The 17,427-nt window shown below is 36.1% G+C and overlaps 2 protein-coding genes across 5 annotated transcripts; both read left to right on the top strand.

Moving 5' to 3' along the window:
• The first annotated feature begins 4,089 nt into the window (after positions 1-4,089).
• LOC136218043 (uncharacterized) lies at positions 4,090-5,184 on the top strand. The gene is made up of 2 exons (XM_066004768.1): positions 4,090-4,318; positions 4,400-5,184. Exons 1-2 carry the CDS (start codon positions 4,090-4,092, stop codon positions 5,182-5,184), a joined length of 1,014 nt encoding a protein of 337 aa, XP_065860840.1.
• A 1,339-nt stretch (positions 5,185-6,523) lies between these two features.
• On the top strand, positions 6,524-10,186 carry LOC136218802 (uncharacterized). 4 transcript variants are annotated; one of them, XM_066005911.1, is made up of 4 exons: positions 6,524-7,404; positions 8,841-9,086; positions 9,409-9,505; positions 9,927-10,186. In XM_066005911.1, exons 1-4 carry the CDS (start codon positions 6,667-6,669, stop codon positions 9,983-9,985), a joined length of 1,140 nt encoding a protein of 379 aa, XP_065861983.1. In that variant the 5' UTR covers positions 6,524-6,666; the 3' UTR covers positions 9,986-10,186. The 4 variants fall into 4 exon arrangements, with proteins under 4 accessions (XP_065861983.1, XP_065861985.1, XP_065861987.1 ...); XM_066005913.1 differs by having other exon boundaries at positions 6,525-7,404; positions 9,409-9,480; XM_066005915.1 differs by lacking the exon at positions 9,409-9,505 and having other exon boundaries at positions 6,525-7,404.
• The last annotated feature ends 7,241 nt before the right edge of the window (positions 10,187-17,427 follow it).

Raw genomic sequence — 17,427 nt, 5'->3', positions numbered from 1 at the left:
GAGATTCTGATATGAGATTAGGAAGCACTTCTTTTAATCGATTTGCAAGGACTTTTGAGATGATTTTATAAATCACATTGCATAAAGCAATGGGTCTTAAGTCCTTTATAGATAAAGGTCGTTCACATTTCGGGATGAGGGTAATAATTGAATCATTTAAAGTAGGAGGGAACTTACCCATCTCCAACCAAGTCTTACCTGCTTGAAAAATCGAAGGACCAATCAACAGCCAAAATCGTTGAAAGAAGCCAGCATTAAAACCATCCGGTTCGGGGGCCTTATCCGGGTGCATGTCAAAAAGCGCCACTCGGAACTCATCAAGGGTAAATGGTTCAGATAATTTATTATTATTATCAAGAGGTGTGACCTTTGTTTTGATTAAATTGCAAACAGATGACGAATCACTGCGCCTACCTGAATCATTCCCCATTACCTACCCCATGCCAGCATCATCAAACAAATTATTAAAATACGAGATCGCCTCTTTACATAACTCATCTGTACTCGACGTCTAGCTCCTATCATCCCTTTGTAATTTCACAATTTTATTCCTCTTTTGTCTACCATTTGCATAAGCATGAAACAATTTTGTATTGGAATCGCCATCTCTAAACCAATCAATTTTTGCTCTCTGCCTCCAATGGTCTTCCCATTTTAGAAGTTTATCAATCAATTTAATTCTTAATGCTTCATATTCTTCAGTTGCTGCCCCAGAGTCCGCCTCTCTTAATTGATCAAGTCTAGTTGAACACTTACTCACCTCCTCACGCTCAGCACGAAGTAAACCCCTGCCCCAACGATCAAGTGAACTTGACGCAGTATCTAATTTATCCAGCAACATCATAAAATCGGCCTTATTCCAGCTCTCCTTCACCGTTTCCTCCAATGTTTCCTCTCTAAACCACTTCCTTTCAAACATAAATCTCTTACACGGTCGACTCTCAATATCTGTAAGCGTGTTTACCAGAATCGGACTATGATCCGATAGGGGAGCCGTGATATTAAGCAAAGAGGCTTCAGTAATATTCGGATAAATAAAAAAAAATTAATTCCTTATTTATCTACATATTAAGTCTATATAGAAAAAAATTTAAAACAATTACCACGTGTACATGACTAGCTACCGAATTAGCTACCAAAATTGTAGTAATTAACTAGCTGTTTTCTTGTAGTGAATTACCATGTGGAAAAAATTAACAAATCAATTAATTTTTCATCCAAAATATGTTAAATATCACTTACGAGAATACCTTAAAGGTTATCAAATAATGTCACATAGAACAAATGATAAGGTTATCAAATAAAATCACATGGACCAATTTAAAAAAAAAAAATATCACATGAACATAAGATATTAAAAAAAAAAATATCATAGGAGTCAAATAGGACTTTAATCATTATTGGAAAACACAAAGAAAAAAATTGACATAGTTTATCATATGTTTTATAAATAGAAGAAGTTAATATTTTTTGTTAGAAAAAAAATGTGATTTACATCGCTAGTAAAATAAAATTTTCAATAATGGTTAAAAGTTTGTTAATGTGATATGTTAACTACTATCATAACTTTTTAATTTTGTTTAGGTAGCATATTAAATAACTTTTACTAATATAATATTTTGATTCTGGCTAACTTGACATATTGAATGATGATATGTCTACTGTTGTTAATCAAATTCTTTAAATTACTGAATCGAAAACTCATAAAAAAAGTTATAAATTGATCTCTCATTGTGGAATGTGATTATACGTATCTTTATGGAGACAATTATATTTAGGGGTTAACAACAATTAAAGTTCCTAATATATCTCTTGTACATTAACAGATCGAGAAAATTTTGAGAGGGGGAATAGTGACGAAAAAAGCACAAATGATGAAAAGAAAGGAGTAGAAGAGATATTGTTTTTATAATAAAGTTTTTTAAATTTTGGAGATGATGTTTAAGTTTTAAATCCAAATATAATAAGAATTTTAGGATGAAATAATTAACTGGAGCTAAAAAAATGAAAATAGAGATCTAGCCTATTGCATCGATATTTTTACTGATTAAAAATCAAATGGGAGAAAAGTCTTAATTTAGAAGAGATTATTGGATAAATAAGATAATTAAAATATTGTTTATAATACGCTTAACAAGATTCTTGTGAACTTGCTTCAAAAAATTGATTGACCCCTAAATTTATATGTGTTGTGAGCCTACGAACTTGCTTAAAGTTATATGATTAATCCTCTAAATCCACGTGGCAGAACAAGAGAGGATTTGGATTAATAGGACAATTGATACAACTTGTTATCTTATGACTCCACATGCATCCATTGACATGAAAACGCACGAAAAGGGAAAAGGGGAATAATATATTTTTAGTGATTCACGTTCTTATAAAAGAACTCACAAATCAATTGAGTTAAAGGCATCTCTCTCCTGTCTTGAAACGTTACCTAACACACCACCATCTATGAAACGTATTATTATTATTGATGAGTCGAGTCAGTTGGGATGAAAAATAAAAATAAGTATAAAAATTAAAAAACTTGAAAATATAAAAAAATGTGAAAAACAAAAAGCAAAGAAAAACAACGAAAAAATGAATTATTTGATCGTTTTCACCTTTTCTGCTTTTTTTTTTTTTGAATTTTCATGTTTTTTTGTTGTTGTCCACATTCATCTGTCTTTACGTTTTCCTGTTTTTCTCGTTTTTTCATTTGTGGCATTTCTTTTTTGTTTTTCACTTTTTTACATTTTTTCATCTTTTCTGTTTTTCACGTGTCATGAAATTGTGGAATTTCAACTAAATTCCAATAAAGTAAAGTCTTTCATTTTAATTGATATGGATTAGATTTTAATAGATTTAGTTAATTGGGTTACATGAGTCCACTTATATAACTCGTTTAATAAATGAGTATTGACATGTTAATTAACCCATTTATTAAATGTACCGTGTTAGTCCGTTTAATAAATTGATCAACCCGGTTATTAAATGATATGTGTCAACTCGATTATTAAATGTTTCCTGCAAATCTATTTAGATAACTCTAGTTTCGAGGTTGTTCCATATTAAAGAAATCAAAATAGAAAAAAATGAGTCATTTTAATTATGATTATATATTGAATTAATTTTTTTAAAATTGGACAATTGAATATATATTTAAAAAATATGTATTTTAGATATTTAAAAGAATAAATTAGATATATTAATGAGATGTGCATCTATTATTTTTCATTTGATTGCAAACCTTTCATTCATTTTCCTTTCATTTCGTAACCTCTCTTAACACTTCATCCAATTAAAATCTAAAAAAGTTTAGTTTTAAAATGAAAGGTCAGTTTTCAAAGTACATGATGAGAAGATTTTATTACTAAAGATAATAAAGGGGCACCCATTAAAATCTAAAATGTTTAATGAAAAATGAAATTAATTTGACAGTTGAATTCCATTACTTTTAAAAGTATAAAATTCATCTTGATAAAAAAAAAAAAAAAAAAAAAAAAATTGAGCTAGAAATGGTGGGGAACAAAAAGATCATATTATATAAACTAATTAATATTGTGAGTATTTTTTTTTTATATGATATCCCTTAATAAAATATGCAGCAATTCCAATTCTTATGCATATTGCTCCATCTTCCCTGCCTACTTTCTTGAATATGCAAGTTACTTGTTGAATCAATATATGGAAATAAATATAACATCAAATATTGATATACTTACAATTTTCTTTATTGGTAGCTTTGAGTGATTTCCAAAATGATGCTCCTCAAATGTTGGTGTAATTCTCCCTAATTGAATTGATTAAACATGAAGCCATGCAAAATATTCCAATTTCAAATTCATTTCACTTTATCAAAATCCATTGCCATAAATTCATTGATATACGTCAAGGATAGAGTATACTTATATCCTCCTCAATTAAGCCCATGTTCATGCTTCAAATGTCAGATAAACTATAGATTAAATCACAAACTATGCTATTAACAACATAAACAATTCCTGCATCAAAAATATTATATATACCCCAGAAGAAGGGGGTGCTTTGCATCACTTGCCTTGCTTCCTCTTCTCTAATTAAGTTGTAATACTAAACAAAAACATGGAGATATTAAGCAGGAGCTGTTTGTTTCTCCTTCTAGTAGCCTTCCTTGCAGCAGGCATTATACAGCAGGCTAATGCTGAATCTTACTATTGCAGCCATACCAGCCGATGCGGGGCCAAGTATTTAGAGTGCCCTGCTGAATGCCCCAGCCTCTCCTCCGAAGACCCCAAAGCTAAAGTCTGTTATGTCAACTGTAACTCTCCTCAATGCTACTCTCAGTGCAAGCGTAAGACTATTTCATTTATCTCCTATTTTTCTTCCTTTGTGTCACTCATATATGATATGATATGAATTACTTTTTAATCAGATCGCAAAGCAAACTGTGACACCCCAGGCTCAGCATGCTTTGATCCCCGTTTCATTGGTGGAGATGGTGTTGTTTTCTATTTCCATGGAAAGAGTGATCAACATTTCAGCTTAGTATCAGATTCTGATCTTCAGATTAATGGACGTTTCATTGGACACAGACCGGCAGGCAGGAGCAGGGATTTCACATGGATTCAAGCTCTGGGGGTCCTTTTTAATTCTCATTCATTTTCTCTTGAAGCCACTAAGGCTGCAACTTGGGATGCTGAAATTGACCATTTGAAGTTCAGTTACAATGGGGAAGAATTAGTTGTTCCTGAAGGATCCCTTTCCACATGGTATTCTCCAGAGAAAGATGTGAAAGTTGAGAGAGTGTCAAGCAAGAACAGTGTGATTGTGACACTCAAGGATGGTGCTGAGATTATGGTGAATGTGGTGCCAGTGACTAAAGAAGATGATAGAATCCATAAATATCAAATACCTGCTGATGATTGTTTTGTACATTTGGAGATTCAGTTCAGGTTCATGAACCTTTCGCCTAAGGTAGATGGAGTTTTAGGAAGGACTTATAGGCCTGATTTTGAGAACCCAGCAAAGCCAGGTGTTGCAATGCCAGTTCTAGGAGGTGAGGAAAATTACAGAATTGCATCTCTTCTTTCATCAGATTGCCAAACTTGCATTTTCTCTCCACAAGAGAAGAAAGAAACCTCATCCATGATGAACTATATCACCCTTGACTGCACACATACCTCATCTGCAGGATATGGAATTGTTTGCAAAAAGTAAATGTGGAAAAATCTGGATGAATTAATAATTGAAGCTTTAGCTAGCTTCTAGGTCCAATTGGATTTCTTACTATTGCTCTTTTTTTCAACTTTAAACATATAAAAAAGGTGTTTGTCTCTGTATTAATGCCATATGATGTTCACTGAAATAAAGTTTTACAATTTCTTCAGTTGAGTTGTTACAATACCTTACTTCTCTTCAACATCTTGAGTTTTATGTTTGTCCATACAAAAGTGTGTCTAGTGATGAGAAGGATGGTGGCATGCAGCGAACAAAGCCTTAAAAGTCCTGCATTCTCTTCTCTTGCATTTAGTGTTGCATGCCAAACTTGGTTTTCTTCTTATGAAATGAACAAGTTCATTAATTCTCATTAGCATGAATTAATAGATTATAATTAGCTACTTTAACTCGTCTAAAAATGGTAGATTAGTCCCCTCAATTTATATAGTGTCTTATTTGTTCTGTATAATGGGTTAAAGTGATAGGATTAATCTTTTAATTTAAAGAAAAACTATAAAACTCTAAAAAAAAATAGAAAGTTAATTTGTTTTGGAGATTTAGAATCATGAATATTTTTACATATTTGGACAAATTGAAATGTGATAATGATCGTAACGATAGTGAAGATTTTGATCGTAAACCAACAAAGATAATATTCTTTTGTAGTTTAACTAAAAAGAAATAATATCATTCAAGGTGAAGATTTTAGCTTCTAACGGAGGAAATAAGTTTTGATTGATAAAGCTTGCCTTTCATACAAAAACATTAGACTTATATACGTTAGCAATCCTGAGTGAGAATGGACCTAATACCCCTCCTCCTATAATACTAACATCATCTAAACAATAGGGGCAAAGTGGACTTACAATAATATAATGAAAAAGTATGAATTAAAGCTAAGTGACCAAATAGTAAATATAGGATGGAAAGAACAGTCATTATTAGGTGTATAGAGATGGCAGGTTCCGCAACTTGCTAGTGAAGTAATCTCATACGACGTGCGACTTTAATAACACACCGTCCAGGCTAAAATTCATCCCGAATTGGAGTTGGCCAAGAACATGTCACATGATATGTTGAAATAGGGACACATTGTGTGAATTAGCCCCCAAAAGAAGCAGGAACTTCACAAAATTCCAACACGAAGTATGAGTGAGGTCACACATCGTGTGGTCTTCCCTTTCCCTATTTTCGAAGTGTTATATGATGTTGATTCTAACTTGTAGGGACATACTTCCTTAGTTGGAGTTTGCTACTCGGTGCACTTATTAAATCTAAGCCGCTGGACCAAAACCAAATGAGATAATGGAACGAGGTTAAATATAAAATCTTGGATATAGCCAGGACTAAAAGGATCAGTTGCCTCTTCCTTTAATTACTGTCTAGTAACAGAACTATTTATCTCTTCTCTTTCTAAATTTTTGTTCTTCTCGTGATTTTTATGAGTAGATTGTTAATGATTTCGAATTCGGCGTCTCAAAGATGAAACTAAGCTCTACATTTGCTGTAGCGCGCATGCCCTTTCTCCGTCCCACTTTCTTCAGACCTGTTTGCTCCTCTTCAAATTCAAATTCAATATCATGTTCATCTTCGCCTTCACCTTCGTTTTCCTGTTCTCTACAAGTAAAACCCAGGACCCCACTCTTCTTAAGGCCACCAATATTCTCAACCCCTTTATCAGACATCATTAAATGGCATAACTGGGCTAAAGACCTTGCTGCCTCAGTTGGGTCCTCTTTTGCCCATTTAGACAACGGCCCTGACTCCACTCTTCTCTGCCGAGAACTCAAATGGCTACTAGAAGACTCGCTTGAAGACCATTCCCTGATATCTCGATTGGATGTTGAAAATAATTCATTGGATGTTAAGCTAAGGACATCTGTCGACCAGTTGTATGATCTTTGGCGCCAGAGAATACAAGAGAGGAGACCTTTCCAGTATATAGTTGGGTGTGAGCATTGGCGTGATTTAGTTTTGTGTGTACAAGAAGGAGTCTTGATTCCGAGGCCTGAAACTGAATTGATAGTTGATCTCGTGAAAGATGTGATCTTGAATAATGAAGGGCTCGCAGAAGGTTTGTGGGCAGATTTGGGGACTGGTAGTGGTGCTATTGCCCTCGGGATTGCTGGAATTTTGGGGACTCAGGGAAGAGTCGTTGCCACTGATTTAAGCCCAGTGGCAGTTGCGGTGGCGGCTTATAATGTCCATAGATATCATCAGGTTAGTGAATTTATTGCAATTTCAATGTTTGTTTTGCCGGGCTTCCTTCTATTCCAATTCAATAATTGTTGGTTATTTTAGTTGTAAATCTTAGTTTATGAGTCTTTTTAATCTACTGTTGGTTCTTTGATTAATGATTGATTGAATTTTGTATTGTTAAAATTTTTGTGTGCTAGAAACTGAAATCTAGACCATTGGTAAATTTATCTATGTGCAAACTTAGTTGCTTCAAATGTTCAGGTTCATTAGGAAGATATTGCTTCAAAATAGAAAATCATGTAAACAAAGGCCTCACTCATCCCAAAAGCTAGCTCAAAGGAAGATGATTGCCTCACATATGCTTTCCAATTTAACAACGTGGGATATTTAACACACCCCTCACGTCCCTCACGCCCAATTCATTTTGTGCATGATGCTAATAATATCAGCGGGGGCTCCAATTTTGAACCATGTCTCTTATATCATGATAAAAACACTGAAGTGTAATTGGAAGAAGAGAAATGAAACTTCCTTACTGATTATTCTGGAAATCACAATGTACATGTACAATTACACATCATTGTTCTCTAAGAGTATCTCAAACAACCTCTTAATTTGGTTCTTAAATTAAAATTTGAGGAGGGAGAGGTGAAAATCAGCTCCAACAGCTTTTTAGTGACTCCTCAAATAACTAAGAGTCTCTCCATCCTCTCTATTAATAAAGAGCCTCTCTCCACCTCATAGTGCCTCTTAACTTCATTTTTTATTAATAACTTATTATTGAAGAGTCTCTCTCTTCACACTATTGGTAAATATAACAATAAATAATAATCTTAATAATAAAATAATAAATAAAGATTTAATATAAAGAGTATTGTTGGAAATGATATATCTTAGTCACTTTTAAATCACTAAGAGTCAATTATTTATATTATTTTTAGAGAGTGTACTAAGAGTCTCTTGGAGATGCTCTAACTAACTCTATAACAAACTAATCAATCTTCCTGCTTATTCACTTGACACGAGTCAATAACTACTAACAGAATCTATCTTTAACTTCTTGAATGTTTCCTTTCACACACTTTCACATCCTTTCACTTTACATCTTTCAGACACTTCCATTCCATTTCACTTGTCTGCCATCATTCTCCAACATTTTTCAACTTCAATGAAAATGAATGCAATACCCTGAGTAAGTGAAAATGTAGAATTAGCTAGTTCAGGTCGGAGGTGAAATTAGGCTTTGTGTAAACATTCCCTGTGTTTTAGTGCTCTATTCTGTAACAGGAGTTTACTAATTGAGTAGGGAAAATGCATAAATGATATATAAATTGTGAAAAGTTTCTATTACAAAGTTGAGTATTATTGACTAGCTATAGAAAGTAGAGTTCCATGACTCTCCATATCTATTGTTCGTCAGTTGCCATTCTTAAGCTCTCCATTTAATGTGAAATCAGGATAAAATTGAAGTTAGAAAAGGATCTTGGTTTGAACCAGTGACGGATATGGAAGGAAAGCTTGCTGGTGTTATAAGTAACCCACCTTACATACCAGCTGACGATATCTCTGGGTTACAAGCTGAAGTTGGTAAACATGAGCCAAGGCTTGCATTAGATGGTGGTACTACTGGCATGGATGACCTTCTACATCTAATCAATGGGGCTGCCTTAATGTTGAAACCTGGTGGTTTTTTTGCTTTTGAGGTATCATATCTTATTATCTTAAGTTTTCTTGTCATGAGTACTTTTCTTCAATAGCGTCATGGTAGCTAGCAGATACAGTTTTTCTTTCACAATCATGCTTGTATAGTATTTGGATATTCATGAGTGTCTTTTCTTGATACATGAAACATTGATAATAGCAGGAAAAACTGTTTGTGAAAGTTCAATTTATCATCATCGTTATCATTCCGGTTTTATTGACGATATGATGTAGATAATCTTAGATCATGATTATTGAAATTTGTTAATTAAATTGATTTATTCAGTTAATTATTTCTTATTTCTCTTTTATTTTCTGCTACAGACAAATGGTGAGAAGCAGTGCAAGTTTCTTAAAGATCACATGGAACATAATTATCCTGGCAGCTTTTGCAATGTAAAAATAGTATCTGATTTTGCTGGTATCGAACGATTTGTCACAGGATTTCATCAATGATAATATATCATTTGTAAATATATCTCTAAATTGTCTATAAGAAAAGGAGAAGAAAAATGTCAGTTTTAACCTATGTTGCACTGGAACTGAAATGGACACTAAAAAACGTTATTTCTAAAGTATGGTCTTTAAAACATATCTAGGAAACGGAAATGGACATGTAACGCGGAAAAGCTACTGGAGTAGTTTCTGTGCAACATAGGTGTTACCTATTCTCTAAACCTTTTAGCTAATTAATTTGAATCTACTGTAGTCCATATTATTGGCACTTGGTCATGCAGATGCTGTGCTGATCGCATTGTTATGTGTTAATTTTGTGGACTTTTGACCATTTGGCATAGAAATTTTGGTTGTTAAGTTTGACATTTTGTTTTTTTTTTTTGTAGAATTTGTTCTCCGAGATGAGAAGAGGAAAGGTCAAGTTTTATTAGGAATACCAGGCTAGTGTCACTTAATTGAAAGCTTGAAGGGAAAACGAGAGTGGGTAGAGAAATAGTGGGATGTAAGATAGTGATGGGCTAAATAGAAAGATAAAAATATTCCATAATAATTGAACTTTAACTGTCATGTCAACTTTTTTTTTTTTTTTTACATAGTTTATTATTTTGGTCTGTTTTTGCTATATCTGTATTTGAAAATAATTGAAACCACATAATTTATAATATATACAGATTGAAGGTGAGTATTACTTAACAAATTATTTTTGATAAATATTACTCATTATTCTGATCATTAAAAAAATCAAACAATGTTTAAGGGAATTAGATTTTGATTCTAGATTGAACCAAACAAAATGAATAAAGTCATTTTGGGTTTCTTTTAAAAAAAAGTCATTCTGGATTTCGATTTCGAAATTTAAACCGAGTGTTCGCTTAATATATTAATTTTAAGGGAAAAGTAAAAAAATAATTTTTCTGGTTTGTTTAATTTCCAAACATAGGCATGTGGTTTAAAAGTTTGCAAATAAATGTCTATGATATGTTTTTTTTATAAAACATAGTATTTGAAATTACACCGTTAAGTTATGATGACAATTAGGAGTGCTTTTATAACAACAAAACATAGTCCCTCAAAACACAGCTCCCTAAATCCAAACCATAAATCATATAATGGGCATTTTACATTTTTTAACTAATTTGACAGTTTATGAAGTAAATTGATACTTAAGTTCATTTTACGCGACTGCAATTCAATTTGGGGATAATTACTAATCTAGCCCAATGAAGAACCCCACTTTACATATCTAACCCACCTTCCTTTCATTTTACCAAATTAGACAAATAAACCCATTTTGGACAAAACTACCCTTATTTTAGTTTGAAGGTTCATCTCCTACCTCCCGCTCCTTCCACTTCCACTTCCTCACCTGACCTTTCCCATTCAACTTCATTGTGGTTCATCTTCTTCATTTTCAGTTCGTTTCAACTGCATTTTACGTTTTGAACTCATCACTATATATAATCCGGGTTGTTCTTCTCTACATTTTCATTTTCATTTTCTCCTACCTCGACATTTTCATCTCCGGTTTCTTTCTTCCCTGCGAAGCGCGACTGTGATGGCAAGAAAACGGAAGGCGACGGCGGCGGCGGCAAGCGAAGAGGAAGGACGGACAAAGCATAAGGTAAGCATGCATCATCTTCTTCCCTGTTACCGCCATTAATGGATTAAATGCGCTCGAATGCGCTCGTATGTTAACTGTATGTAGATATGGTCGCATTTGTTACCTAAATGCGCTCAAATGCGACAAGGTATAATAGGCGAACATAGTGTCGCATTTGTTACCTAAATGCGCTCAAATGCGACAAGGTATAATAGGCGAACATAGTGTCGCATTTGTTACCTAAATGCGACATATGCGACGAGCCATTCCATTAAACTGTCGCATTTATTACCTAAATGCGCTCAAATGCGACATTATACACCATGAAACATTGTCGCATTTGAGCGCATTCACAAACGAATGCGACATGATTGTAAGCCTTATACATAGAATATGTCAGTTTTGTTAGAGAATTTAATGTGTGTATGTTTAAAATTGTTACAGCATGATCCCAGTGAATCTAAAAAGAGAAAACATAGTTCCATTTTCAAATATCCCAAGGCGGTTAATTCGGATGCTCAAGTAACAGTCAGGTTTAATATGGATTCTGGGGTCATGATAAAGAAGTATTTGAGTGAAAAGCAGCTAGAAATGTATAGGAAAACATGTTTTGGTCAATATTTGGATATGAAAATTGCTAGTTTCTCTGCTGGAATAGTGCATCATGTCCTATCACGGGAGATTAAACATAAAGAAAGTAAACACAGGGAGATGTGGTTCAGGGTGAGGGGAGTTGATATGCGGTTTGGAGATTGGGAGTTTGGCCTGATAAGTGGTTTAAGGTTTGGGGTAAACATTGGGGAATTCATGGAAAGAATGTATGAATTAGAGATGCCGCATAGGTTGCGAAATAAGTACTTCAAGAAATACGAGACAATAACGACAATTCACTTCTTTGAAGTTTTGAAAAGTGTACAATGGAAGAAGAAGGATGCGACCGACCGATTTAACCAAGATGCTGTGATGATTGCCATGTTGTACTTTGTGCATGGCAATGTATTGGATAATGCTAACGAGAGGCATGCAAAGGATTGGGTTTTGGATCTTGCAGATTATCCAAGCATGTTTAATGAGTTTCCATGGGGGACGTTGGCTTGGGAGGAGACGCATAGGTTCTTGGACTGGGCCATTAGCAAAAGACTGAAGCAATTAGAGGCAAATGCAGCGGGAAATAGGAAACGTGTGCCATATCAACTTATTGGATTTGCACACGTATTCCAGGTATGATTTGTGTATAATTTGTGTATGATTTGTCTATATATGTTTAGTGTTTGAATGCGCCCAATTTCCATCTGTGTCGCATTTATAATGGAATGCGCTCAAATGCGACATGATTGAGTTATAACCGTGTCGCAGTCGAGCGCATTGAAAATGGAATGCGACATGATTAGGTTATAAACCGTGTCGCATTCGAGCGCATTGAAATTGGAATGCGACATGATTAGGTTATAACCATGTCGCATTCGAGCGCATTCAAATGGAATGCGACAATGTTATAATTCTTATCAATGGATACCTCTTATTTGCAAACTTGGATTATTGAGTTGTGGAATGTGACTCATGCATATTACACAATGAGAAGTGGCAGCCCACTTCCACGCTTGTTTAGATGGTCCCAGAGAATAGTCCCCTCAAACAAAGCAATCAAAGAAACGTTTTCTGTAAGTGGAATGAGATTCGTGTGTTTCTCTTTACTTTGTATTTGTTTACCAATACATTGCTATTTTTTTTTCAATGTAAGGTTGCTGATCCTCCAGACGCGTGTCTTGTGGTTGAGGATAGAGAGAAAGAGTTCGATTGGTACACGTATTTGGTGGACCATGTTGAAGGACGGGAAGTTGATATAAATGCTATATTTGCCCCAATAATGAAAGGTAAGGAGAAGGTTGAAGCTGAGGAAGAGGAAGGTGATGGGGAGGAGGAAAGTGATGAGGAGGAAGGTGATGAGGAGGAAGGTGATGAAGAGGAGGGTGATGATGGAGGTGATGGAGGTGATGATGAAGAGGGTGGTGAGGAAGGGGATGAAGTTGATAGATATATCATTGCATCACGGTCATAAACGACCGAGATAAACAACTTCAAAAAGTTCTAACGGATGTGCTTGAGAGGCATCATACGTGGTGCAAGGGACAATTTAGTAAGGTCGACAGTAGGTTAGACAACCTAGATGAACGGGTATCATTGATTGAGGGAGATATAAAAGAATTAAAGGCGATGGGTCGACCCAATGCTAATGTGGAGAATGAGGAGGCTGAGGCCAGTAAAATTCGGGAGGAGCCAGTGGTCGAAGAGGGGCGGATGAAAGATGGAAAGGAACAAGAGGCAGGTATGGTTCAAGAGGAGCCGATGAAAGATGGAAAGGAACAAGAGGCAGATATGGTTCAAGATGAGGAGGTTCAGAATGTTATTGTGGTACCAGACGATTCTGTGCAGGAGGAAGTTGCGCAATTAGATGAGGTTGTCCATCTTGATGATTCTGTGCCTGAGGAAGTGACACCAAAGTTGCAGCAAGAGCTATAAGTTGGTTGAATTTATACATATCGTATCTCTGTGTCGCATTCTGTAGTGGAATGCGCTTGAATGCGACAAGATTTTGCACTATGGCTTGTCGCATTAGAGCGCATTCATCTCCAATGCGACAAGATGTTGCACTATGGCTTGTCGCATTAGAGCGCATTCATCTCCAATGCGATAAGATGTTGCACTATGGCTTGTCGCATTAGAGCGCATTCATCTCCAATGCGACAAGATGTTGCACTATGGCTTGTCGCATTAGAGCGCATTCATCTCCAATGCGACAAGATGTTGAATTACAGCTTTCACGTATGAATTATTCATTACCATGTTTTTGTAGGTGGTTGATCCAAAAGAAGATAAAGGTCGAGGGACCGGAAAAGATGAAGTTAAGGAAAATACTCGAGGAGGTATAGTTCCAACCCGAGGTGGAGGCACAGTTAGAGGTAAAGGAGCAGGACGTGGAAAAGGAGCAGGACGTGGAACAAAAGTAGTACGTGGAAAAGGTAAACGGGTTGCTAAGGTTAGCAAGTATTTGAATTCGCCGTGGACCGATCCATTAAAGTACACCGATCCAGTAGCATTATATGGTGGCCATATCAAGTCCGGATTTGAGGAAAGACCAGTCATTTGTAATGTTGATGATCAGCGCCACCGAATAGATGCATGTTTGATAGAAGAGCTGGAATCGTGGATCAACGGGCCTGAATCAACTCAGGGAATACGTTTGAAAGGTTTAGAAATATACAGTTTGGATGCAAAATTTTTCAATACACTTCGGGATGTGGGGACATATATCTGGAATGAGGTAACCTTAATCTTATATCATATTCATTTGTAAGTATGTGACTTTTACTGTATTAAATGTTTGCATAATCTTATTGTAGCATATCAATGGTTGGCTGTATTTACTTAGACGACAGTCAGTACAAACTGATGTGGCTGCAGAATGGACCACTGTTGATACTGACTTTGTTGGATGTATGTGCCAAGCCATGTTTGTGAAGGGGTTCAATGAACCGGGGTGGGATAGTGAAGACTATTTCGTACGAAGAGTAAAAGGTGATGCAGATAATTTTGTACGCCCTTGGCACACAGTGAAGAGAGTGTTTATTCCGATAAATTACAAGCAAGAGCACTGGATCCTAGGAGTGTTCGAGTTGGGGAATATGCACTTATATATATATGACAGTCTTGTATCAAACATGTCGGAGCAACCTTTGGATGCGGTTCTCCAAACACCCTTGCAAGTCATTGTTAGAGTAATGGAATTGAGTGCCTATTTCGTAGATGGACGGGAAAATGTGCGACGGATGATCACTTGGAGCAGAGTTACAGGGGTGCCACAACAAATGTCCGGCTCAAATGACTGTGGCGTTTAGACTTGCATAAACGCACAATTCTTAAATGGATTACATGATCTCCCGCATGACGACTCTTATGTATATCCATACAATTCTACGGATGGCGCTTTCTTTCGTTTACGACTTACGGTTGAGTTGTTTCATGGACGTTTGTTAGACTTCAAATGATATTGTACTCTGATTCATGATGTTGTTATATATGTAATATTTATGCACAATTTGTTATAAACCCTGTCGCATTTGAAAGGAATGCGCTCAAATGCGACGTCAAGTATTCACAATGAATTTCCTGAGTCGCATTTGAGCGCATTCAACGCACAAATGCGATTAGGATTCTTCTAAACCCTGTCGCATTTGAATGGAATGCGCTCAAATGCGACGCGAAGTATTCACAATGAATTTCCTGAGTCGCATTTGAGCGCATTCAACGCACAAATGCGACTAGGATTCTTATAAACCATGTCGCATTTGAGTGGAATGCGCTCAAATGCGACGTGAAGTATTCACAATTTGTACAAGATAACAAGATAAAGTATTATACAATATAAATTTGTTTGTCCCCAATAGAATCATACAAGCACATGATAAAGACAAATGATCATAAATGCTTCGAGGTAGTAGTGTTAGAACAACTTGCTGAACTTGAGATTACACTAGGAAGCCGACTAGTGTTTGGAAGCATGGATGGACAATTCAAACGATTATGACCGATGCTTCCGCATCTGCTACACCTTGTGCGAATTACGTCTTCACCCACAGATGGCCTTCTTTTTTGACCTTTTGGTCGACCAGCAGACCGTCCCTCCTTCTTAGGAGGAAGCACTTTCATAGGATTCTCGTTCACTTTCCATTCTGATTGATGACCAAGTGGATATATCGACTCACCCCATGCCAACTTAACTGACTCGTTGGTGTAGTAGCGATGTACCCACCTATAGGCGTTATCCATCCTATGTTTGGAAGCAATTTTGCATACGTGTTCACATGGAAATTGTGCTAGTTGCCATTTCCTGCACGTACATGTTCCTGCATTTAAATCAACAAGTCCCTCCTTAACCCGATCACCGATTTGAAATGTGTGATTATCCATAGGGAAATATGAACAACGTATCGCTGTCTCTACACGCTTTATCATCCTTTCTTCCGGCTTCCTTGCCAAATAGCCCACACGTTCTTCTGCAGAAACATATTAATCTCGTAAATAATTACGTATGTCTAAATAAAATAAAATAAAATAGAATACACGTTTATAACCTGCTTCTGTACGTCTCTCGTAAAACCATTTTTGTAGTGTCATGCGTATGAACTCAACCAACATTGTGATTGGTAGACGTCTAGCCTCCACCATTAACGCGTTGAATGATTCTGCCACATTCGTCGTGATAATGTTATATCGACGACCACAGAAGAATGCACGGGACCATTTCTCTTTTCCAGCTTGCAGTAAATATTCGGCAGCACCGGAATGTAGTGAACGAAGTGTTGCAAAGGATTCCTCAAAATCAGATACCCGATAGGATTTTGCACATTTCCAAAATGCCTCATCTATCTTACGAATTCCACGAAATTTGGCCTTAACATTTTGTTGCAGATGACGTGCGCACGCCCCGTGAACAGCATTAGGAAAAACCAAACTAACTGCATGTATAATGCTTTGGTTCCGATCTGATATAATGGCTAGATCTTCAACATCATTCAGACACTCTTTCAATTTGTTGAAAAACCAGAGCCATGATTCATTACTTTCTTTCGGTCCAACTCCAAATGCAACAGGAAAGATCATTTTGTTCGCATCAACACCAACTGCAATGTATAATATGCCGGGATATTTACCTTTTAGAAACGTTCCATCAACGGCAATGACAGGTCGAATATGTAGTTTAAAACCTCTCAATGATGCACCCATAGCCATAAAGAAAAATCTAAATTGATCATCATCATCTGTCTCGATATGTGTCACGGTACCCGGATTTGTACTTTTCAACATCTCACAGTAGTTCGGCAACAACATGAACGATTCCTCCGGGGAACCACTTTGTGCTTCCAATGCCCAGTGTCTTGCTCTCCAAGCTTGCATATAAGAAAGATTGACGGAAAAATCTCGTTCAAAATCAAAAACAATATCCTTTGGTCGATGCACCCGATTTTCCAAATCAAACCTGCTTCGGAGTAGTATCCCTGCAACACGTTTCCCCGCTTGCCTATGGTGCGGACATATCTGATCTCTCCCACAAGCATGCATGTCCATACCATCTATTCTTGAAAGCCTGAACAAATTGGAACCTGGAATGACGATCCCTCTAGCCCTCCAATTGCATTTGCCCACATCCTTACGTTTCACCTCAAACAAAGACTTGTTTGATTTGTAAACCTTCCATTCAAACTTATTTTCAATTGCATATTTTCCAA

Source organism: Euphorbia lathyris, chromosome 2 (assembly GCF_963576675.1).
Source record: "Euphorbia lathyris chromosome 2, ddEupLath1.1, whole genome shotgun sequence".
In the NCBI taxonomy this organism is placed as follows: domain Eukaryota; kingdom Viridiplantae; phylum Streptophyta; class Magnoliopsida; order Malpighiales; family Euphorbiaceae; genus Euphorbia; species Euphorbia lathyris.
This window is presented reverse-complemented; position numbering and strand designations above follow the sequence as displayed.